A 25,369-nucleotide genomic window follows, 5' to 3' on the forward strand; every position below is an offset into this window, starting at 1 on the left:
ACTTTTGCACAACAAATTAAACAAACGAACAAACAGACTTCCATACGGAGTGAGGTATGGGAGAAATTCCCATTGTGAAAGGGTAGGCAGAAGAAACCATCTTTACCCATTTCCCCAATCATCTTTATTATTCTTTTCAGAGCTTTTTCCAGTTCTGTACATGCTTTCAATAAATGATGTTGGCCTGATCACAGGTGGATTTCACATCTGGAAAGTAAATCTGCAAGTATACTACTCAGGAATAGAGGAAAGGAGGAAGGGCAAAATCCCCATCTCTTTTACCATACAGATTTTTGTTCATGACACAATTCAGTGGCTTTAAAAGAATGAAAACAATTCAAAAGCAAAGAAAGAAAAGGGAACAAAAAATTGAGTACAAATTGTAATTAACAGTTGATTTAATAAAATATTTTTATAGACATCTATTTTAAACCTACCAAAGAATCAACGTCTTCGCAGACATCCGATTTACAATAGAAACCAAGAATAACAACTAACTACGATTCCTGGACATCCTTGTAACCAGAACCACCAATGGCCAACTACTAACATCCGTGTACAGGAAGACAACACATACAGATCAATGAGGACCCAGATTGTTGGGGGCAATAAGCTGACTTTGTAAAATGCCGCTGGGGGGGGGGGCGAAAGCCCTAATAAGCAGGCATATACATAGAATAAAGGCTATTGCTAAGCACATTGGTTTGTGCTTCTTAGATTGTAAGCCGCCCTGAGTCTTCGGAGAAGGGCGGGATATAAATGGGATTAAAAAAAAAAATCCTCAACTTCCACAGCAACCACCCCAAAGGCCACAAACAAAGCTGCATCGGGAGAGTAGAATCCCATTGCAACACCATGGAGGCCAGATCAGCAGAACAAAAACACTTATACAAAGTCTTTGAGAGAAACGGATACCCACAAAACTTCATCCAGAGATCATTACACACAAACAATACAAAGACCCAAGGCAACACAACAACTACAACAGGAACAACAACGACCAGGCGAATCACAATTCCCTACATACAGAATATTTCAGACATGACAGCAAGACTACTAGGCCAACGTGACCTCGTAGTAGCCCAAAAACCTGCAACTCTCAGATGGACTCTGTCAAAACCTAAGGAGCAGACAGAAACAAACCAAAGATCAGGCATCATATACCGAATCCAGTGGAACAACTGTGAAAAAAACTACGTGGGCCAAACAGGAAGAAAACTACCAGACTGCACGAACACTTCCTGGCTATCAAAAGACATGACCCACTATCCCTCATGTCCATCCACAAAGACTCAGAAGGACACAAGTTTGATGTAACCAGGACCACAGTTGTAACCCAAGTGATATTACAGGGAGAAAGAGAATTCTTCGAAACCTGGTTCTCCACCAATGTGTCAATAAACAGACACATTGACATCGACCCAATCTACCAACCGCTGAGAACGAAGGAACTACTTCAATTGCAATCCCAAAGGCAGCATTTCAAATGAACAAACAGGCAACCCACCACACAGCAAAAATCACATCCCCTCGCTCAAGAAACCAGACCATGTCTCGACAACAGCCAGCCAACCAAACAACCCAAAACCAGACCATGACTCAGAAACATCCAAACAGATAACACCCATAACAATTTACATCACACAAAAAGGCATTTAAAGGCCAGTGCTCTGACAGATGAGCACAATTCAAAGCACACTGAAGATATCCACCTGAATGAGGACGAAACATTTGCAGCCAAGCTCGGAGATCAAACCAACAGCCTATCTATTTTAAAGCTTTTTGTTGTGTTATCCTCAATGATACTTAAATTACATATAGATTGACAGTACCCTTTCCCATTTGGCATAAGTTTTTATGAGCTGCAGCTCACTTCATTGGATGCATAGATGGCATTCTGAGTCTAATAAAAGTGATCTGCAACTCACAACGTATCTTGTAATAAAAAAATGGAAGAGATGCTACCAAATTCCTATTTTTTCCTACCATAGACTAACCAGACTCTATTTCTATATTGCCTTAAATTATATAGTTCACCCATATGTTCCTTTACTAACAAATATTCATGGAAACTTTTAAACAGTGGTATTATTTTCATGGCTAATTGAAAGCAGGTTTTGCATTGCTTTTATATATTTTGATTTTGATTCAATAGATAACTCATAAGCATTTTAAAACAATTGGTGATACAAAGATTTGATGAAAGTACTGTTCACATCAGACCCTGAATGGCAATAATTTAAAAATACCAAATATAGTTCTTGCCAGAATTCTATATTTTTCAGAAGTGAAAAAATACCCATACTCTGACTAGGTTTTTAAAGAAATAATCTTATGATTAAACCATCAAAGCAACATCCAGACATCCTGCTACATGAATTTTTATTCAACTTCAGCTTTTATAATGACCTTTTTCAGTTATCAAGAGGGGAATTTTAACATATTTATTCTTTGAGCTTTAGATTTTAAAATTCTAAGCAAAAGCATAACTTCTGTTTAAAATTTACAACTAAGTTTTGTAGATTTAGAATTTACAACTAAATTTACAGCCACAAGGATCAACTTATTACTGTTGTGTATTCACAACTGCTTTCCATCTAGAACAGGGGTGTCAAACTCAATTTCATGGAGGGCCGCATCAGCATTGCAGTTGCCCTCAGGGGGCCGGGTGGGTGTGGCCAGGGTGGGCGTGGTCTACTGGGTGGGCGTGGCTAGAGTGCGTATGGCCTGCTGGGTGGGCGTGGCCAGCTCTACATTGTTGGCATCAAGGGTGCCTATGGGGGCCTGGGCAGGAGTGGGACAGATCTGAGGGTCTCTGGCAGAAGGAGGGTCTCTGGGCCAGGGCCAAGGCAGTGGGGGCCGTTCCCTCACTGTTTCCAGGATGGCTTCGCGGGCCGCATGAAACCACTTCGTGGGCCAGATCTGGCCCCCGGGCCTTGTGTTTGACATGTCTGATCTAGAATATATAATTAAACAGCCTTGTTCTTTACACCAATTTGAGTTTTTTTCTCCAAATTCTGATGAAAAAAAATCATTTTTTAAACTTGATCCCTTCCAATTTATACTGTATGTATGAATGAGTGTGTGTGTGTGTATATATATATATAATCTCACATATATTTGTGTCAAAATCCTTGAATTTTTAACCAAAATACTATGAAAAGGTGCCACCTGAAGATAAGCCGACCTCAAATTTTTCATTTATACTTTCACAATTGATTTATCCGCACATAGCAAGTTATCATGTCATTTTGGTTAAAAAGACAAGGATCACGCTTATGCAGGGATGGGCTTATCCCAGGTATATATGGCATTGGATGTGGCCAATATACCATGATAGATATTGGTAAAGCTTTCGTTTCCAAAATTTAAAAGACTCCCCTTTTAGTCTGCAATTCACACAAAAAAAAACCAGATATGTTATTTCTGAAATACTTTAATATGTACTGAAATCAAACATTCAAAACTGAAAAAAGGAAGGAATGTTTAGCATTTCCAGAGAACACCAATAAAATTTAAAGAAGAAATATTTACAGCACGCTACTATCCCAGTGAAAGCAACTTTTAACTGTTTTACTGGCAAAATAACAGGGCTTTTGATTCCTCTTGGATTCAAAGTCTTTTAAGCAGCAGCTTTAGCGGAAAGCTCCAACACTTAACAGTGATTCGAAGAGTCATTACTGTTTGGAAGTATTTTGTACAAAGGGTTTCTTCTTTTAAAAAAAAATGTGTAGCAAGTTGTAAAAAGACAGTTCAAATGGCAAGGCGATCCTGAAAACTCTTCCTGATTCATTTGTGCCTGGATGGGGAAGCATTTCTATGCCTTCTCCTGCTTTCGTCTTTCCTTATTATATCTTTATACTGGTTTGAATATTGGCTGTTTTCCTCAGACTCTCCGGGGCTGGGATAACGGTGAGGCCTCTCTCTGGACTTGGATCTGTCCTTCTTCCCTCTGTGGAGCTTGCTGTCCCCTCTGTGGTGCCTGTCCCTCTCTTCCTCCTCAGAAAACGAAGGTCTTCTTTCTTTTCTCTTTTTAGAACGGCCGGTTTTGCTGTCTAAAAGTACATTTTTTTCTCGATTCCTCTCTTTTCCGCTCCGGGAATTACTTCTATCACTGGAATAATCTCTGTCATAATACGTTTCGTCTTTTCTGCCAGAGCTTTCGTCAGCATTCCTCTCTGAGTTTCTTGCAGCACCGTTTTCTCTCTCGGGCCTTCTCCATTCTTTCTCCTTTTCGAGTTTATTTTTCTTATTCTCTTGTTTTCTCCGGGTACCTTTATCCGGATTTTTCTTCTTCTGAGACTTTTTCTTATCTGAAAGGGGGGAAAAAAACAGGGCTTTCACTCTAAGATTAAATTTTTAATTTGTCCGACCGTGTTGCTTGTATTCGAAATTCCCAAGATGGGATAGGTAAGAAAAGTCTGATTAATTACTCTCAAGAAATGGAGAATAATACCAAAGAAAGAGATGCGGTATCTCATCGATAACCTGAAATGTTTCTGCTCACCCAGGGAGGCCATATCAGCCATTTCAAGGCAAGAATTATTATCAGAAGCTTTTCTGTTTATTTCCCAGGAAATGCACAGCATTTCTGCATTTCTCTCGAAAATGCCAACTTCCATTTCTTTATTGCTGATTTTGAATTTTGACATTTGTGTGTGTAAAATTCACAGATTAGGAAATATGGCCAATGGACCCCAACAAGTATAAAAACACCATTCAATTCAATTAAAATCTTGCCATTTTAGTACCATCTGTGTTTTGATTTTCTTCTAAGGTGCAGACATTTAAAAAACCAACCCTTATTTAACATGAAACAAAAAATAATCCTGTCATACCTTCAAAATGTTGTTGTTTCCAATCTCTGACACAACTACATGGCTTCATATCCATGGCTTAAGACAACTATTCAATGGAAATGGCCTTTTACCCAGAAAAAAATTACACATAAAACATTTCTATGCTTAGGGTGCTGTTTAAAAGGTAAAGGTAAAGGTTGCCCCGCACGTGCGTGCTAGTCGTTTCCGACTCTAGGGGCCGGTGCTCATCTCCGTTTCAAAGCCGAAGAGCCAGCGCTTGTCCGAGGACGTCTCCGTGGTCATGTGGCCGGCATGACTAGACGCCAAAGGCGCACGGAACGCTGTTACCTTCCCACCGGAGTGGTCCCTATTTTTCTACTTGCATTTTTACGTGCTTTCGAACTGCTAGGTGGGCAGAAGCTGGGACGAGTAACAGGCGCTCACTCTGCTACGCGGCACTTGGGATTCGACCCGCCAAACTGCCAACCTTCTGATCGACAAGCTCAGCGTCCTAACCCACTGAGCCACCGCGTCCCTACAGGGTGCTGTTTAACACTGATTAATTAACACTGTTACACTATAAACAATGATTTATATGAAAGCTGGAAACCCTACCAGGCAATTTGACATTCCCGTTCAGTGAGAAAAGCGTGTTTATATATCAAAGGAATAAGGAATAATAAGGAATATGCAAGTTCTAAACTGCCTTTAAAAATGAGCTATACGATGGCAACTGGGACCAGGACTGCCATCGCTAAGTGATGCTAGAACTTTATGTCCCAGTCTCACTTAGCGCCAAAGATCCCAGCAGTCCCGCTTGCCATCACAGTCCCAAGATGCGTGACTTGTTAAGTGGAAATAGCAGGAGTCCCAGGTAAGGAGAGCAGAGTGCCCTAGGGGAGGGGGCACAGGGGGGTGGAGGGGCTGGGAAAGGTCATGCTAGAGTGAAGGGACGCCGGGGAAAAGAGGGTGCCATGCTGAACTACTGAAGGGAGATCAGAGAAACATGGGACCGAGCATGGAAGTAGAGGACAGCCAGGGGAGGCATGGGAGCCAAGGGAGATTGAGGGAAGCAGGCAACGGTGCTGCCTGAGTGTAGAGAGGCTGGGGAAGCAGGGAGCAGCTTGGGCAAGCAAAGGACGCCAGGTAAATTAAAACACCAGACATTCTTGACCTACAACCGTTCGCTCAGTGACTGTTCAAAGTTAAAGCAGCATTAAATGAATGGTGGCTACAACCAATTCTTGGAGGTTCAGACATCCCAAGACTTCTTCAGTCGTATGAACATGATCTGGGTGCTTGGCAACCTTCATTGGGCAGGGAAGGTTGCAAGTTTCTGGGGTAAGTTTCCCACACCTGTACACCTCCCTCCTGCACTCATGCTGTGCCAGCCACTTACTCTTCCCTCATGCACCCTCCCTGAATCCTTGCCACAACTTCTTTGTACACCTCTTTGCACTAACACGTGCTGCACCCTTGCACACTTTCCCTTGTGCACCCTACACCCCTCATGTATCCCATGGCTTCTCTCTGACACAAATGTCTCTCATGCACCCTACACACACACACACCCTAATCCGCAATCCTCATACATCTCCTTGTACCATCAAGCACTGACCGTACTTACTTGCCTGCTGACCTGGGACTTGCAACTGCCAGCCGGCTTCCTCACAGCATTTGGTCATTGGAAACTAGCAGGAAGTTGCCTAGTTTTAAAACTGGGATTTGGTTGACAACGGGAACAGGGACTGCCATTGTAAATTGAGGATTATTTGTATTTTTGCCTTTGACCTCCTCCATATAGCTAATTTACTTGAAAGGCTTTTTCTGTGAAGAAACTCACGCTTCATTGCATTAATGTAAGAATAACATTAATATTTTCTACAGAGCCACACACATATGCCAAAAAGAACTGCATCATATCTTTAATTAAGAGAGGCAAACAAAATAAAGCTCTTCTATTTTAGCAATGCCTGAGGGGCTTCACCATGGCATTTTCATTGTGCATGTTGAATGTATTTCTTTTGCATAATTCCCAAGTATGTTATTGGTGTACGTTATTACTTTTTTGTGTGTGAGTGTTTTTAAAGATGATGAAAAAGAAGTGAATTTCAGACGGCAATAAATCTGCAATTGTGGGAATCAATCAAGAGAATGGATCATAGCAGAATTTTCTCCAGCTAACTATATTAAAAAAAAACTATAGTAAAGCTGCAATTTCAAAATATTTACAAGATAGTCCTCGGATTGGAATGGCAACTGGGACCAGAATTGCCTCAATAAGCAATGTAGTCATAAAGCATAATGTCACACGATTGCATTGCTAAGTGATGGCAGTCCCAGCTGCTGTCATTAACAGGGGACTTGCACAGGTTATTAGGCAAGGATCTCGTGAATGCAATTTCCAACTGGCTTCCCCATTGACTTTGCTCTTGGGAAGCCAACAGGAATATTGGAAATCATGATCATTGGGGAGACACAAAAATGGCTGGAACTCAGAGAATCAGTTGTAAGTACCACTTGTTTAGCACCATTGTTTAAAAAGTTGCTGAACAAGTGGTTGTAACCCGAGGACACTTGTATTTTTGGTTGGGAATAAACCCAAATGAATTGACTCAAAGACTTACTGTAAATATGTGTAAATTCTGTTACATGGGAAAATTAGTTACTTGTGTCCTTATTGTCTCTGTCACATCAGTCTTCACTTTCCCTTCCTCAACCTTGTGGATTTTGCTTTTTAAAGAACAGAAATGTTTTTTTCAAGACTTCTTGCTTCCATATGCATTTCATACTTCGAAATTAAATAACCTGACATGTGAAAACTCATAATTCTCTAACTGAGGTGAGGGTGATAGAAAAGGCTTCAAAGAGGTAGTCTGGTTAATCTAATTCCATAGTTCCAGAATATTAAATGGTTGTATGGCATAACATTTCTATCTAAAGCCTATCCCAATCTTTCTTTTATATGAACCACATTTTTAGCCAGGCGATTTATGACTCTGCAATGTTTGCAGATTTTAGACATCTAAAATTACCTTCAAGCAAAAAAAGGTAGCCTGCTTGAACAAATGGCTCATCACTAAAGGAAACTGATGGACTGAAGACAGAACTTTACCTGAGCTGCTGCTGTCTATACTGTCAGAATTGGATTCATTCCCACTAGAGGATCCTGAGCTCTCACTGCTGCTGGAATCATCCTCCGAATCGGATGTATCTGATTCTGAAGAGGAATCAGATGACTCCACATCCTGCTTCTGCGTCATTATTATCTTTGGTGCGTTTTTCAGATGCTCCCGTAGTTCATCTCTATTGAAACCAATTTAACAAAACATAAAATTTATAAATATATATATAAAAATAACTTAAGTGGTTGTTGAGTTGTACCCTGTCTTGTATTTCCAAATTTTTTAAATCTTACTGAATTGATAAAAGTTAACTTTACTAATCGCTGTCAACCCAACTCCATCCAGAATTAAATTTCTTGTTGAGATTGTAGAGTCAATGCCAACATGTAAATTGGCTTGGGTGATACCTTCTCCTCTCTACCTAATACTGATAACACAACTTAGGATCAGCAGTGTGGATCCCCCCCCCCCGTAATTTCATCTTTGAGGACTACTAACTTCTGGAAAAAAGACAAGCAAAACAAAAGCAGCCTCCAATGATGAAAAAGTTGCCCACATTAGTAAGAGTGTTTAAGCAGAACGAGCACATGAAAGGCAACATAAAATGTTGAATTGTCAAGATTTGTCGCAATACTGATCTCACAGAGTTGTGCACAGATGTACTGGGTTTCAAATTATAGGCCTTGCTTGTGCATTTGTCTCCCACAGATAACTTGAGGGACATCAGAAGCAAAGATTGAATATATTTTCACTCGCTAATATACATATGGTCAGAACCAAAATCTATATTATGAGACAAATGTACAGGAACTTCTTAAATATATATGTACATATATAAATTTTTTTAAAAAATTCTTACGTCAGCCCTCCAAGGCCAATTGAAGTGAAGAAATTGATTGCAAATCTAGTATTTCTTGGATTATCTCGTGGTAATAATCCTTCAAAGAACGGTAGCAGGGTTCTGTTAAAAAAACAAACATAACAATCCTTTCTAAGACTGAGAACATCAAATGCTCCACACAAACGTATTTTGATCCCAGTTTAGAAATATTTAAAACAATCAGCTCAATTTACACAAGATTTGCCACTATAGAATTCTCTACCTTACTAAATTAAAAATCCTACACTGGCAGATGGGAATGGGAAAGTGATTTTTTCAATAAATGCAGAGTTTACTGGGAGCATACACTCTGAAGGTGTACAATACAAAGAATTTTTTAAGAATTCATTAAATGAAGTTGTCAGAAAAGTCGTGACAGGAAAGTATGGCCCTAGGAAGCAGAGGTGTCTGTAATTGTGTCCATTGTGTAGGTGTAAGCAGGGAAGAAAAGCACGTGAAAGATTGGATGAGGAGAGCTGGGAGGAAATGCAGTGCTTGAAAATCAGCAGTGGCTAAGGGGAGGAAACAGAAAAAGGCATGGGGAAGAGTGTACATTTATTTATTTATTACATTTATATGTTGCTGATCTCCCCGATAGGGTGGACTCTGGGCTGCTTACAGAACATATGTCTCTATATGTCACCTTCTGTATATGTCACAGAGAAGAGAACCACACCAACCTAAAACAATCTGGGTTTTACTTTGGCCTCTCTCTGTTTCACTCAGAATGATCCACAACACGTATCAATTTTGCTAATTTCAAAGTAAAATGGACATGTGGTATATGTTTTTGCATAAAGCAAAAAGAAAAAACCCAACAACATTCTTTAGTCCTTGCACAGGATCAATGAGTGAAGGGGCTGGTGTTGTTAGATTAACCAACGTATCAGCTTTATCAAGAGAGGTTTTGTGGCAAGGCTGCTATCCATCTAAAGTAATGAATACATCTTTGCGAAGAAGCAATTGCTCTAGAATTTCAGACTGTTCTTCAATTTACTTCTTACTGAAACAAGTGTTTAAAGTCTTTTGACAACTACTTTGAGGGGAAAAAAACTGTATTAAATGTTTAATTTTTCCCCCCCAACGGTATTATGCTCAATAAAATTAGTGTTATTTTTCTCTAAAAATATTTTAGACACGTAATAGAAAATGCCATTTAAACAACATTAGACTGACTCATCCCATATAAGGTCTTTTGACAGTAGAAAGTATGAGTTGATCTGGTTGATCTGCTGCTCATTATTCAATACCAGATCAGTGGTAAACCTCATCAATTAATTAAAACTGATGCTGCTATAAAGTCCTGCTAGGTCAGGGCCAATTCACTTTACAACCCAGAAATCTGGACAATATTGAAATCACAATGGCAGGCAAGATGAAGGTTGCATTTGGAGAGGGAGGGCAAACCTTTACCCTGTGTTAAGTTTTACTTTCCCCCTTTGCTTTAAAGAAACATAATTTACAGAAAGCCCTCAACATATAACCGTTTGAAGTTACAACAGATCTCCTCAGAACTACTTACAACCTAGTTTCAAAATATTGATGCCCCCCCCAGACCCTCTCCCATCATATAATTGTATTTGGGGCATTTGGCAACTGGCCCACATTTATGGTTGTTGGGCAGCATCCTGTAGTCATGTAATGACAACTTACAAGTTGTTGTTTTTTTTACTGGAAACTGGCATTTACTTTCAGTTTCTGCCAAAAAAATGGCCACTGAATACAATGGCTTCATTTAATAACTACACTGTTTGCTTAACAACCGCTGGGAAAAAGTTGGTAAAATTGGGTGTGGTCACATGGCAACCCGCTTTTAACGACTGGCATGACTTACAACTGTAATTCTCGGCTCACTTGTATAACTGTTCGTCTTATCTTCTTCAAAATGAGCCAAGTGCAATAATATTAATAGCATTCAATGGACCCATTGCTCCTTGCAACCCCAAACAAATTAAAAAAAAAATCTCTACAGCACACAAAGAAATGATCTTTACCAACAGTCATCTCTCCTACTTTTGTTTCAGATCAGCAGCCACAGGGGGTCTAATCAAGCTACTGGATGATTCTGCCACCTGTCCCCATGTGGTGCCATGCAAGAATTGCAACTGCCACCCAATAAGGAAACAAAAGGATTCGTAGTGATGATAAATGGAGATGGCAGACGGTGCCTGAAACAGAATATGAGAGATGAGGGGAAAAGTGGAGACAACCCTTCCGCCTTCGGTATATGACAGGGAAAAAAGCTGGGAGAGAAGCAAAAGTCACATCTTTTTACTGGATTCTACATTTACAGTTACTCTTACTACCGCAGCATTACAATACATCACAGCAGGTGACATCTTTTACTTTTGCCTTGACTTGGTGTTTATCAACTTCAGCAAAATTAAGATGCGTGGACTTCAACTCCCAGAATTCCCCCAGCCGGCATGCCGACTGGAGGAATCCTGGGAATTGAAGTCCATACATCTTAAAGCTGTTAAAGTTGGGAAGCCTTGCCTTTGCTGTTCTCAATAAAAATAAGCAGGTTTAACACTTGGATGGGAGAACATGAGAAATTTCAAAAGGGTTACAAACTGAAAGTTGAAAACCAAAGAAGGTAATGTCAAACTCTTTCCACTTTGTTATTAAAGAAAACAACGTGGATATATCCATGTAAGTTATTAGGACTTGGGAGTTTTTACCTTTTATTGAAATATACTAAATCCCTCTGAGAACTGTGTGTTACTTATCAACTTTAATGTTTTAACAATCTGATAACATTATAAACAGTCATAAACAAGGTATTAGAAAAGTAATTTATAATATGATTGCTTACTTACTCATCTTTCAACCTTGCATTAAGATTAGGAAGTCCCATATATTCACTAAGCTCTTGGAAGAATATTTTAACAAAAATTCTACTGGATGATGTTGTAGTTTCTTCACTTAGAGATATGCATTCAAGGACCTAAGGGAGGGAAGGGATAACAATGCCAAATATTATTTTTCCTCTTTAAAATAACTAATTTTCCTTCCCTAATGCATTTTGATTTTCCTTGAATGGTAACATATTCCTTGTAGTAAATATTTGTTGATATAATCTTTGCAAAAATCAATCAATCAATCAATCAATCACATTATCAGTTAAGCCAAGTCTGGATTCCAAGCAAACAAACTGTCTCAATTTTTCCTAAATTCAAGAAATCCTCTCTTTCAAAGCACTCATGTCCCTTGCCAGACTTGAAAGTCAATGTGATTCTTCACTCTCAATATGTATTGGAACTAATTCCACTTACATCTATAGGAGTTTGGGGGGGAAAAAGTTATTAAAAACCCAATGGATAGTGCAAGACTACAAACGTTGGCTACGTACACTCCATGGAAGCGAATCTGTGTATAAAAGATGAGCAAACATCTTGGCAACGTTCCTCAACTTGTTTGTTTCCAACCGATGTATAGTATCATACTGCTCTTTGAAAATTGCTTCAAATGACTCCATGTATTCTTTTTTCAACATACAGAAGCGCTAAATATAAAATAAAAACACAGCAAAGAAAAATGAATGAGGAAAAAAAAACCTGATTTCAGCACTGTGCTAGGACTAAATAGACAAAGAAAATTAAAAAGGAAAACCACTGGTGGTCCTTGACTTATGGCCGTAATGGAGCCTGCCCATTAAGGCCCTAAGTCATGAGAGTCGTAAAGCGGCTCACCCACATGATCATCCTGATTTTATGACCTTTTTTTCTGCTGCAGGCATTAAGCATATCACTGCAGTTAAGTAAGTCTGTGGTCTTAACAAACACCACAATCATTAAGCAAACTCATTGTTTGCTATGGGCTTTTTTGCCAAAAACCGGAAGAAAATGCTGGTTTTTGGGAAAAATAGCAGTAGCAATACCACTTCTCAGTGCTTTACAGCACTGTCTGAGCAGTTTGCAGAGTCAGCATATTGCTCCCAATACTTTGGGTCCTCGTTTTACCAATCTTGGAAGGATGGAAGGCTGAGTCAACGTTGAGCCGGTCAGGATCAAACTTCTGGCTATAGGCAGAGTTAGCATGCAATACAGCATTCTAACTACTGGACCACCAGGGCTAGGTTGTAAATCGCTGTCACCTAACCGTGGGACGATGCAAACAGTTGTGGGCAAGTTGCTGAGTGCCCCAAAAGCGGTCATATGACTGTGTGCAGGACGGGAGGGCTGACCATCAGAACCTTGGAACAGAGTTGTAAGTACTTTGGGGGGCAGGTCCCTCGTAACTTTGAACAGTCATTAAATGACCAGTCATTAGTCGAGGACTACCATACTGGTTTCTTTTCCAATACTAGTTTGGTTCTAAACATAAAAAGAAGACAATTTAACTAATAGATAGCTGGAGAATTTTGGAGAGCAGAGAGGACATTCCAGTGATCTTGTTCCATCCAGCCATCTTTTGCCAGGCAACACTGCCAGGCAAAGGAACTTTTCTAGGCCATCATCTGTGCACGTCCCCAAATATCTGAGTATCATCACCCCAAGGAAACAATCATTATTTGGTTTAGGACTGACTTTTTTTTTACTCTCTTCAAACAGACCATTAGATGGTGTGTCTATGTTCTTTCTTTCGCTCTACCTCAGTGTTCAGCTTTCACAGTTATATATTACCACTGGAAAGACCATCACTGGAATCACTTGTCTTAAGATAGGCTGGCTTCCCTTACATCAGCACAGACCCTCTTAAGCAGGGGTCTTCAAACTTGGCCCTTTTATGACTTGTGGACTTCAACTCCCAGAATTCCTCAGCCAGTGTGCCTGACTGAGGAATTCTGGGAGTTGAAGTCCACAAGTCATAAAAGGGCCAAGTTTGAAGACCCCTGCTCTTTAGGATTACTTTTAGCTTTACTTCTCCCTTTTGACCTCACTCCCAAAGATCACCTTGCCACAAATACAGCATTGCTCTGATGGTTATTGTAGCTACTAGGCCTACATTGTGGGAATCGTACTGAAAAATAGGAATCCCCTTGGAAGTGACACATACAGAAGCAAAAGTCACATCTTTTTACTGAAATCACATCCTCAAAGTTCCATATTAAAAAAAAATCTGGGAAGATGCTAGTTTTTCTCAACATATTTGGTACTATTTTGTAATGTTAATAAACTGTGCAGTTTAAGATGCCATTATCTGCTTCATCTTTTCAACTACAAGTCATTAATGTAAAGTTACCAATTGATATTGGAAAACATTTTGTAAATGAGCCCTCTTTATGAAAGACATAGGAATGGCAAGGGATATAGATGTGAAAAATGGCAACTCACCCCAGCTAGTAAACCAAAGAATTTTTCATACGTTCTTTGCTGAGCACAACAATCAAGTATCATATTGCATAGTTCTTTCTGTCACAAAAAAAGATAATGGTATACATGAAATAACATGCTTTCAATTAAAAATCAGTACAGCGATATCATGGCAATAATGCAGGAATTAAAAAACATGTTACATTAAAGCATAAATAAATTTGACAAATAAGTCAACATGAAACCCTCTGAATACACTTAACTTTCAACATGAAAAGTTACCGATGAAACCATAAGACAAATGCTTTGTTAAAATTTTCTGCCTAGTACAATGTGTGATTGATTGATCAGCCATCATGATCAGTTGAAATACACATACATAAATATTCAAGGTTTTCTGTTCCTTTAATGATAAGAAACGGCTAACTATCCTAATCTTAAAAATTCCTTGTTGCATTTTTACATGAATTTAATATATTAAACTACTTATATTTACTTGTATATTGCTCCACTGGAATAACATTGCAGTCAATCAGATTTCATGTAATAAAGCAGGGCAAAGTGCTGATGCTGTTGCTAATGAAGTCAGCATGACTGGAAGAACAAATTATTTTTTTGCTCCCTGAACAGCAGTTACCACGCTATAATATTCCCCAGAGGTTAAAGTAATTAAATATTACAACATTTTAAAAATCTAAATATTACCCGTGATTTCTACCAGAATATCTTGAGTAATCAATGTTCAGGAAAACAGATTTGCTTATAAAGTCACTCTCACTGGCTTGTTCAAAACAAGCAGGCTGAGATCTAATCGTTCGTCATTATTTTGTACACATGATGTGATAGGAGTCATTGAGCAGCATTAGCTATGCACTGCCGTTTCAGAGATTAATTGCAACTACTGATCCAGTTGTTCAACTCTTACAATTGAATGCTGCGTATACTATCGGGACTTGCTGGCAGTTTACATCAAATAGAAGAAAACAAAACATCTATATATCAATTGTTAAAGTCAGCATATACGATGATGCGGATCTGAATATAGTTACACTGAATGATTTATTCAGACATTACTGATCAATGTACTGGAAGCTAAGTAGCCAAATACCCTTTTTATAGTTATTGAAAATGTATAGTCGAGCCCGAGATTTCTTTAAAATTAAACACAAAACAGGAAAAATAGATTTATTTTTTTAAGATGCTGCGTTCAAAAATACGAAACATTTTGTGATGCAAATGAAGAAGGCATAGATGGCTCACCAAGGTCCAGGCAACTATAATTTCACTTAGCCGGGTCAATGCTGGTAAGCTCCCCAAAAGTTCTCACTTCCACTGCAGAAGATACTTTTTCTCAAATATTCTTCATAGTCTTCTTAATAACTTTACTTCTTTCTGCGAGGTGGGCTTTTACCTCCTTTCCAGGGAGGTTTCAAGACATCAGAAACAAGAGACATTACTTCCATGTCCTGCCTTTTCCAAACGTTTTTGTTAGTTGCGAAGTTGTGTCCGACCCACCGCGACCCAATGGACAATGTTCCTCCAGGCCTTCCTGTCCTCTACCATCTTCTGGAGTCCATTTAAGCTCACGCCTACTGCTTCAGTGACTCCATCCAGCCACCTCATTCTCTGTCGTCCCCTTCTTCTCTTGCCCTCAACCTTTCCCAGCATTAGGCTCTTCTCCAGTGAGTCCTTCCTTCTCATTAGGTGGCCAAAGTATTTGAGTTTTAGCTTCAGGATCTGGCCTTCTAAAGAGCAGTCAGGGTTGATCTCCTCTAGGACTGACTGGTTTGATCGCCTTGCAGTCCAAGGGACTCGCAGGAGTCTTCTCCAGCACCACAGTTCAAAGGCCTCAATTCTTTGGCGCTCAGCCTTTCTTATGGTCCAGCTTTCACTGCCATACATTGCAACTGGGAAGACCATAGCCTTGACTATACGCACGTTTGTTGACAGGGTGATGTCTCTGCTTTTTAGTGTGCTGTCTAAATTTGCCATGGCTTTCCTCCCCAGGAGCAAGCGTCTTTTAATTTCTTGGCTGCAGTCCCCATCTGTGGTGATCTTGGAGCCCAGGAAACTAAAATCTGTCAATACCTCCATTTCTTCCCCATCTATTTGCCAGGAATTGAGAGGGCCAGATGCCATGATCTTGGTTTTCTTAATGTTGAGTAAAAACATACCACCAGTAAAAGACGACACAGTTCCCACTGAATACCCACCACTGTTGTAAGGTAATTTAGTTGCTCTTAGATACAAGACGGGCTTAACTTTTCTATGAGCACTGCCAGGAAAACTGTATGTTGCAAAGTTAGAGAAAGAGGCAACAAAGGCTTTGATAAGTGTTGAGTGTACAACTGAGCTATCTGACAAGGAAAGCAAAGTGCTGTTAAGTTGGCAAGACCAAAATGAAATCACCGATTCCACACTGCTTTGCTACGGTTAATGCTAACTAGGTCCTTCTACTCTGAGCCTTTAAACGAAACCCTGCAGTGCTGATTTTGTTTAGTTCACGATTGATGAAGAAAGAAACTAATAATCTTTCCCCGTAGTTAACTCTGGTCAGGCAAACATGCAAACCTGTTGAACGATGGTACATATTTTCCCAGAATCAAATATAGGGAGCAATGCATCTATACTGGGACACATGCAGTTCCCTTAAGACACCCCAACTCCCCTTCATTCGTAACTAGGGGGAAGGGGTTCATACAGTTAATTCCCAAAAAGCAAACTTAACCTCCTTTGGGCAAAGGATGTTGCTCCAGTGAGATTCTATCAGCAATACAGATACATCACTTTAATGCAGTTGATGGAAGAAACAGCTAGTGAAATTTCATATGAAGAAGAAAGACAGAAAAGCATAGATTTTATACTGCAGTTTCTCTGCCATTTTAAAACTTCCTTCTTCGGGATTTAACCAGAACTTTCTTTTAGTTAATCCAAAGAATTTTATCATCAGATTTCCCCCTTTTTCTCTTTTTTCTTTCTGTAACCGTCAAGGATATGCCTCAGATTAAAAATGGGAAAATGTCGTTTTGATGGCATTGCTATTCTGTTACCTCTGGGACAGTCATCTGCTTATTTTTGCTGACCACTTTCTTTGGTTATTCTATTTGACTTCAAGGCAATAAATTTACTGACTTTGAATCAATACGTTATTTCCTGGTTTGATGATTATTCTAGATTAATTAATTTAGTGAAGAAACGAGCTACTGGGCCTTTCCCTACAACTGCAATTTAGGCCCATAATTTTATTAATTCAATAAAAAAGTACTATTAGTAAATAAATGTAAAATTGAAAGCAGAGTTTTGTGCAACTTTTTTTTAAGAGTGAAAAAGGCTGCAAGATAATTGGCCAAAAATGTTCAACACCACCACCATCCCCATTAGTTAGACAACCTTTATTTTTGGAGTCATAAAAGATTCTCATATTATTGTATACCAGGCTACAGTTTGTACGCTGACCTACATGGATTTAAATAGCAGGATCCAACTGTTTTTATATCTACTATTTTCCAAATTTGGCATATTGGGGGGGGGGTATAAATGACCAAAAGTAACCCTTTTTGTAATTTTGTAAAACTTTTTTCTATATCACTTTATTCAATAAACACTGAAAGTTCTAATGAAACAATATATGAAAGTTTGCAGCCTCTGAAAGGAACAAACTGAAGCAGACATTAAATCACAGGCATGAATAATGCAATAAGGCTTTTAAAATGTTGGCCCAGGGTGAGTGATGAATTAGCAAAAGGCCCACTTTCTGTACAATCTATCAGCCCCCAAAATGTATTGAGTGCCTTGTTCATACATAAACTTATTTTTGGGTCCCTATTCATTTAGATAACTAATTGAATTCTGATGCCATTCCATTATTTGCAATGTACTATAGATTTAGCTGATACAAAAAAATATGCATCCAAACACCCACCAACCCACCCACACACAAATTTTTAGGATATAATCCTGAAGCTTCCTTCATCTATTTGGAAGTACCCTGGGCGCCTTTGGGCCAGTCACAAAATCTCAGGCCAGCTTACCTTACAGACTTGGTGTGGGGAAAATGGGAAGAGGCTGTGCTACGTAAGCCACCTTGATCTCCTGAATGAAAGGCTGAATGTAAATCAAATTGATGAATAAATGAATCAATCAATTTGAGGTAGTCCTCAACTTAGGACGAGAATCGGTTGCGAGAGGTTGTTGCGATCACGAGTCAAGGCGGAGCCAATTTTATGGCAATTTTTACAGTGGATGTTAAGTGAATCACCATGGTTGTTAAATGAATCCAACTTCCCCAATGGCTTTTTGTCAGAAGTTGGCAAAAAAAGGTAACAATTGCAATCACGTGACTGCAAAATGCTACAACAGGTCATAAATAGGAGCAGGTTGACAAGCACCCAAACTGCAGTCCCATACAGTAACTGCAAGGCTTTGAACTATTGTTAACTAAATGGTCATAAGTTGAGAGCTACCTGTAATCAACAGATCTCCTTTCATAGTGCCTTAGCACAGCTTTGTTATGCAATAAAACCTGGTCTTAATATAAGTAAAGCCTTTAGTCTTAGCCTATCCAGACTTCTTCACACCCCTTCTAATTCTATCACTGCAAGATACATAGGGTGTTTTGGCACACACACTAAGTCTGGCTTATGATATTATTAATATTAATAACGGATAAAAGGTTTAAACTCGAATGCTCAAATATAAAACCACAGCAGCACACACATTTTCCTCTTTCTAAACCACTTTGATAGGTACCTGATTGCCCTGTTTTTCACTCCCTCACATACAAATACAAACAGATGCGTAATAAGCTAATTGGGTCAGGAGCTACCATGTGCAGTGGGAACAGTAAAATTCCCCAAGCTTAAATCAATCAATCAATCAATCAATCAATCAATCAATCAATCAATCCCAAACCCCTTTATGCACGTAGAGGTGAAAAAGTTCAGCTCAGTAAAGAGCGATAAATTCCGCCGAAAAGACTCAGTTCTATAGCTGGTGTTAGCAGCTAATCTTAGGCCCAGAAGTTCGAAGTGAAAATGAACTCTTCTATAAACAGAGACAGTGTTAAATAACCGTGAATTTAGATTGCACTTAAGAATATCCAGGTTAAGCAGAAGTGGAACTATTTCCTGGTTTGGTTGAATGAGCTTTAGCACAAGCATAAAAGGCAGTTTTCTCTGACCTGACCAGATGTGTGTATTTCAAGCCCCAGAATTCTGAGCAAACAGGGTCACTGCTGAAAGGGCACCCAAGATGGGGAGCACTGACTTAGTACACTGCAGAAATATGTTGAAAAAAAATAAATACATCTCTTCTGCCCACATCTAGTCAGGAAAACACATCAATGGCTAGATTCAAGGCAAGTTCTTCTTCAGGATACACCCCCTTCCCATCCGCAAAGATGGTGCCCTTTTGCTAGGTATATATTCCACTGTAAATGACAGTAACTACTTTGTTGGAGACAAGATCAAATTTATATTGAACTAAGGGAGGTGATTAGAGTTGTTTTAGGCAGAAATGGAGTAGAGAAAAGTATCGTGATATACAGTGTATTTCAAATTAGCATATAATCACATGAAGTGGCTTGCCTCTGGATGGAATACTAAAAACTATGATTTCAATGCTATGTGAACAAAGAGATCATAAATTCCTTCCTCCGATAAAAGAGCGAGGCTGAAATTATCAGCTTCCTGTTCCTTGGGTTACACATTTCCTTCTGACAAGAAGAGGTTGAAAGGCCTAGCTTTCTTCATGACTCTTTGGATACATTCCACTGAAATTTCTCAAAGCCAGTATTTTTAACTGACAGAAGTAGAAAACTATTAAACAGAAGAGTGGAGAATGATTAAGAATACAGATCTGTTAAGATTAAGTATAATGAAATGAAATGAAACGTCTTTGCAGTCCTAGCCCCGGCCACTGTTTCTGGGAAAGTTACACAAATTTGTTCTAGGCTGGCAAGAGATAAGGCGAAAACATTTAATAACAGTGTCAGCAAAATACGAGCACGGGTATAGATTTACATAATATACATTTCTAAAAATATATTCTCCTTAAGTAAAATGGTTCAACCTCAGCGTTCGGTGTTTTTTCATGTGTTGGGAAAAACCTGTGCAAAGCAATTATTTACATACATTCTATCCGGAGAGCAACTTCCTGGGGGGAAAAATGGAAAATTAACAACTTTACTGTTTTTACACATGACTCTGTGTGTAAACGGTGCATGTGCGTCTTCAAGTCAATGTTGACTGATTCGTGGCATTCCTGAGCCAGCCATGCTGAGGGGAAAGGGAGAGGTTTCCATGCTGAGCCACGCTGGCTCAGGAATTCTGGGAGTTGAAGTCCACAAGTCATAAAAGAGCCAAGGTTGCCTACCCTGATCTGTTGTTGTTAGTTGTGAAGTCGTGTCCGACCTATCGCGACCCTATGGACATGTTAATCCTAACTGATGAATTGTAAAACTAATGTGGGCCGTGTGTTCGAAATTTATGGTACCAGGACACAGTAAATTAATAAACCCGATGTCAACGCTGTAAACAATTTGCCTTGCAGTTCTTTTGATGGGTTTCATTTATCGGAACCATGACACCCGACCATCCCATGAACAAAATTGTCACACTGTGCTTTAAGGGAACTAGTGCACCCAAAGCTGGATTTCTGTCAGAACCTTCTTCTGGGGAACTTCTCTCAACCTACTTCCAAGAGCTTCCAAAGGGGACTCATCCCTCATCACAGTACCTTTTGATTCACTGCTGTAATCTACATAGACTCCCAGGGTTTTCAACAATGAAGCAGCAGAAAATCAAAACAAAATTAACAGTAGTGTGCAATTACTCGGAGATCACCCATTTGCTGTTCCCCTAATGCAGAGGTAGGCAACCTTGGCTCTTTTATGACTCGTGGACTTCAACTCCCAGAATTCCTGAGCCAGCGTGGCTCAGCATGGAAACCTCTCCCTTTCCCCTCAGCATGGCTGGCTCAGGAATTCTGGGAGTTGAAGTCCACGAGTCATAAAAGAGCCAAGGTTGCCTTGTTGTTGTTAGTTGCGAAGTCGTGTCCGACCCATCACGACCCTATGGACAATGTTCCTCCAGGCTTTTCTGTCCTCTACCATCTTCTGGAGTTCATTTAAGCTCACGCCTACTGCTTCAGTAACTCCATCCAGCCACCTCATTCTCTGTCGTCCCCTTCTTCTATTGCCCTCAATCTTTCCCAGCATTAGGCTCTTCTCCAGTGAGTCCTTCCTTCTCATTAGGTGGCCAAAGTATTTGAGTTTTAGCTTCAGGATCTGGCCTTCTAAAGAGCAGTCAGGGTTGATCTCCTCTAGGACTGACCGGTTTGATCGCCTTGCAGTCCAAGGGACTCGCAGGAGTCTTCTCCAGCACCAGAGTTCAAAGGCCTCAATTCTTTGGCGCTCAGCCTTTTTTATGGTCCAACTTTCACTGCCATACATTGCAACTGCGAAGACCATAGCCTTGACTATACGTGTTCTGTACCAGCCTGCTACCGGCCTTGCAGAAAAGGCAACCCCTTTATAAACGGCAAGAGGCTGGAATACATCTGCCAAATTTATTACAAAAACAAACAAAACACATACCAAGATACAGGAGCTTTGAAACACTATCGGAGCGGTTGCTTTCAGCAAACCAGCCCTCCCCAAACATTCCCTTTATAAAGAGTTCAGGGCGTGGCCTCTCTTTGCCTCCTTCCGAGAAGTCCCAAGGCAACCCCTTTATAAACGGCAAGAGGCTGGAATACGTCTGCCAAATTTATTACAAAAACAAACAAAACACATACCAAGATACAGGAGCTTTGAAACACTATCGGAGCGGTTGCTTTCAGCAAACCAGCCCTCCCCAAACATTCCCTTTATAAAGAGTTCAGGGCGTGGCCTCTCTTTGCCTCCTTCTGAGAAGTCCCACAGCCTTCCTCTGCTTGCTCCTACTTGACTGCCTCCTGCGTCGGGCGTCCTTGAACAGGGCCAGCTGTGGGTCATCTTCATCCACACTGTCAGGCTCACACAGCTGGGTCTCCATGGTGACCAAGTGGGAGGGGCCTGCCTGAGGGCTATCATCAGCAAGATCTTCAACACCCCCCTCCTCCTCTGAGTCGTCGTCCGACCCAACTACCGAACCCACAGGCTGACCCTGAATCACAACACTACGCACTTTTGTTGACAGGGTGATGTCTCTGCTTTTTAGTGTGCTGTCTAGATTTTCCATGGCTTTCCTCCCGAGGAGCAAACGTCTTTTAATTTCTTGGCTACAGTCCCCATCTGCAGTGACAAGGTTGCCTACCCCTGCCCTAATGCCTTCCAGAAAAAGTTGTTTCCGTGAATTTCTGGAAGACCGTAAGGGAAGTGACTAACCTGCCCCCAAAGGAAAGGCTGTCCACAGCATAAGCACTGCAGCAGAGAAAGATAATCTGCATATCCCTGCACTGTTCAGCCCCCAGTAGGGGGACCCACAAGCATGTTTTAACAGGGGGTGCTTGTGGTGGGTTTTAAACTTTTTTTAAAATAATAATAATAATAATCCTTTTTCAAACAAGCATACATAAGAATTGAGCAATTCACTGCCTACTAAGAAAAAAAGGGAAAAACATAGCACGACAAATAAAACAATAAAAAAACTGTAATTACAACTATATTTCCAAATCACCTGATCTTTTTATTACTTTATTTTTCAAATTTTTGAAACATCCATCTTCTCCCTTGGGGGAATGGGACTTTTTTTTAAAAGAGGAAAATAAGCTTTCAATTGTTTCACCAAGCCCATCCAAGAACTTCTTCCAAAGGAAGAAATAGCATGACATTTTCTGATCAACAGAATTGTATAATTTTCTCAAAAATGGCTAGATTACACCCCTCCAAAATCCAATCCTTAATATTTGGAGTTAGAGTGTTTTTCCATCTCATAACATTTTTTTCCCCAATCGCCCTCAGATTTGCTCATGATACACCCCAGGAGAACCTCTGTACTAGGCATCAGCTTCTGTACTATATAAAAGATTGTGTCAGTAACTTGTTTTTTAATGCCCTTTAAGGAATAGAAAAGCAAAAAAACTCAAAAGAAAACCTTATTAAGACTTACTGTTTGGCTTTCAGGAAAATCCATCTTCAGCAATTTATGGGCACATTCCTCAAAATCTAAACTACAGAAAGACAGAGAAAGGAAAAATATATGTTTATCTGTACATAACTGACTTTCATCCCTAACACGGTAAAAGCTTCTCACAAAACCTCAGCGACTTTGGTGTAACACCAAACCATGCTGGTTTCAACTACTGCTCAGGCAAAGGCATCTACATTCCCAAGTTTATAATGTAAGAATTCTGTTTAACTGTAAAAGAACCTTCAGAACTTCCAATACGCAAGACCTCACTTACTAAAGTCAGACACTCATTGTCACTTGATTAAATCAGAACATCACTGGTCTCTGAGCCTCAAATCTGTTGAAGTAACTTTACATGACAACCAGTTTGCTATAGCGGTAAGGTACCAGAGTAGAAACCAGGAGACAGTGAGTTCTAGTCTTGCCTTTGGCATGAAACCAGATGAGTCAACTTGAGTCAGGCACTCTCAACCACAGGAAGAAAACCATAGAAAGTCCACTTTCAAAGATCTTGCCAAGAAAACTGCTGGGACTCGTCTAGGCAACTGCCAAGAGTCAACACTGACTCAAAAGTATACACACAAGTATAAACACATGCAAGATGTTCATTAAAGAAAACAATGCATACATCAACATATGAAAATTCCATTTTCCTTATTAAGAAGCCCAATGTATTTTATAACTATGTACATTTCTCTTGAAAAATAATTCTATTTTAGCAATTAATGTTTTTTTTCCCCATGAGCTCCGGCCAAAACCAATAGATTTTCAGACAGACTGAAACAAGATGATTCTCTTTTATGAGTCATTATTACTGTAACATCATATTAAATAGAAATGTACCAATTCTAGTAAACAAATTAAAACACTGGGTTTTTCCACAATGTAATTTCACAGAATAACTGTTCGACGTAAAGAAGGCAATAAAAACATTTGCAAATATTTTTAGTTCTATGCCAATTTTCTTTTATTCTATGTGCAGATTTGTTCATTTGAAATGTATGACTCTTCTAATTTCAATAGATTCAAATTGAGAACTTTCCACAATTTATGGTTTTACAGGTGTATATATATATGACTGCAAATCGTCAATGACAGGAAACTGAAGAGTTGCAGTCCAATACATTTGAAAGGAATCAGTTTGGTAAGAGATAATTTTGAAGTGCATTCCTAAATATAAAGAAAAATGTACAAGTGCTCTAGATTGCAGCTAACATTTTGCACGCTGTCATCTAGGATGCTACTTTGCAAAAGTGCCTGTGATTTATGCTACAACGGTGTCTAATTTCAACGGAGAGTTATATTTCATTTTACCTTGACTGAATTGCAAGGTAAATAGTTCGCCGGAAAGAAACCAAGTTAATTTCCGTTTTGTCGTGGATGGTAACTTTTTGTCCTTGATCAATAAAAGGAAATAAACAAAAGATTAGGATAAATCATTCAGGAAAAAAAATACATAGCATTGCCAACACATAATTTCAGATAGGATTGTTCAAAATACCGGTAAATGACTTCTTCATGAAAAATAACTGAACTTGGAAGCTAAAGCAAGGATGGACCTGGTTAATATTTGATAGGAAATTATGCGGGAAGCCCAGCAAAAAAGGCTAGACATCGAAGTTTAAAAACATTCTGAAAGGAAGCGACTTCAGATGAAAGGAATTATCATTGCCTTAAAAAAGTACATGAGAAACAAAAATAGCATGTTTCACAGTCATACCAATTCAGTGTAGAGTTTTGGGGCTTTTATATTTAATAGAGAAACTGAGTTTTCAAGTCTGGCTTGATGCTAAAGAGATCAAGGGAATTTCAGTCAAATTTCAAAGAGGGGTGGGTTGGGGTTCTCCTATGCCTCTAAGAATACTATGCATAACAACATATAACAATTGCAACAGAACAGGAGGGAAGATTTCATCGTGGTCCGATGCATAACAAAACAGTTTGAATGTAAATAAATACCCAGAGCGTTTAAATAAGCACTCTTCATGATGACAGTCTGCAGTAATTACCATCCTCTTTTTTATTTTTTGCCCTTTGACAATGCTTTTCTACAATACTGTTTTAAAAAAAACAGTATTTTTCAGATTCAGCAACCATTTCCTATTGTATAAATATTTCTATAGATGTTAGCTGCAGACTGTCAAAATATGCTAAGCTGCTTTATTTGTGAACCCTAAAGGGGTGATACATGCAAAACAAC

At 39.4% G+C, this 25,369-nt stretch overlaps 1 protein-coding gene across 6 annotated transcripts in view; it reads right to left on the reverse strand.

Annotated features, from left to right (window-relative positions):
- Positions 1-3,400: 3,400 nt before the first annotated feature.
- The window catches only part of CWC22 (CWC22 spliceosome associated protein homolog), a 47,601-nt gene continuing 25,632 nt past the window's right edge, over positions 3,401-25,369 (reverse strand). For 2 of the 6 annotated variants that reach the window (XM_081323974.1, XM_081323975.1), the window contains exons 13-20: positions 24,484-24,565; positions 23,149-23,209; positions 14,081-14,158; positions 12,157-12,309; positions 11,624-11,751; positions 8,784-8,885; positions 7,915-8,105; positions 3,401-4,313 (exon numbers count right to left, since the gene is read on the reverse strand). In XM_081323974.1, the coding sequence (XP_081180100.1) occupies positions 3,790-4,313; positions 7,915-8,105; positions 8,784-8,885; positions 11,624-11,751; positions 12,157-12,309; positions 14,081-14,158; positions 23,149-23,209; positions 24,484-24,565 (1,319 nt within the window). In that variant the 3' untranslated portion in view covers positions 3,401-3,789. Of the gene's footprint in view, positions 4,314-7,914; positions 8,106-8,783; positions 8,886-10,798; positions 10,973-11,619; positions 11,752-12,156; positions 12,310-14,080; positions 14,159-23,148; positions 23,210-24,483; positions 24,566-25,369 lie in introns of those variants that run through there. The other 4 variants (XR_014025951.1, XR_014025952.1, XR_014025953.1 and 1 more) reach the window with 4 other exon arrangements.

Source organism: Vipera berus, assembly GCF_964194415.1.
Source record: "Vipera berus genome assembly, chromosome: 1".
Classification (NCBI taxonomy): Eukaryota; Metazoa; Chordata; class Lepidosauria; order Squamata; family Viperidae; genus Vipera; species Vipera berus.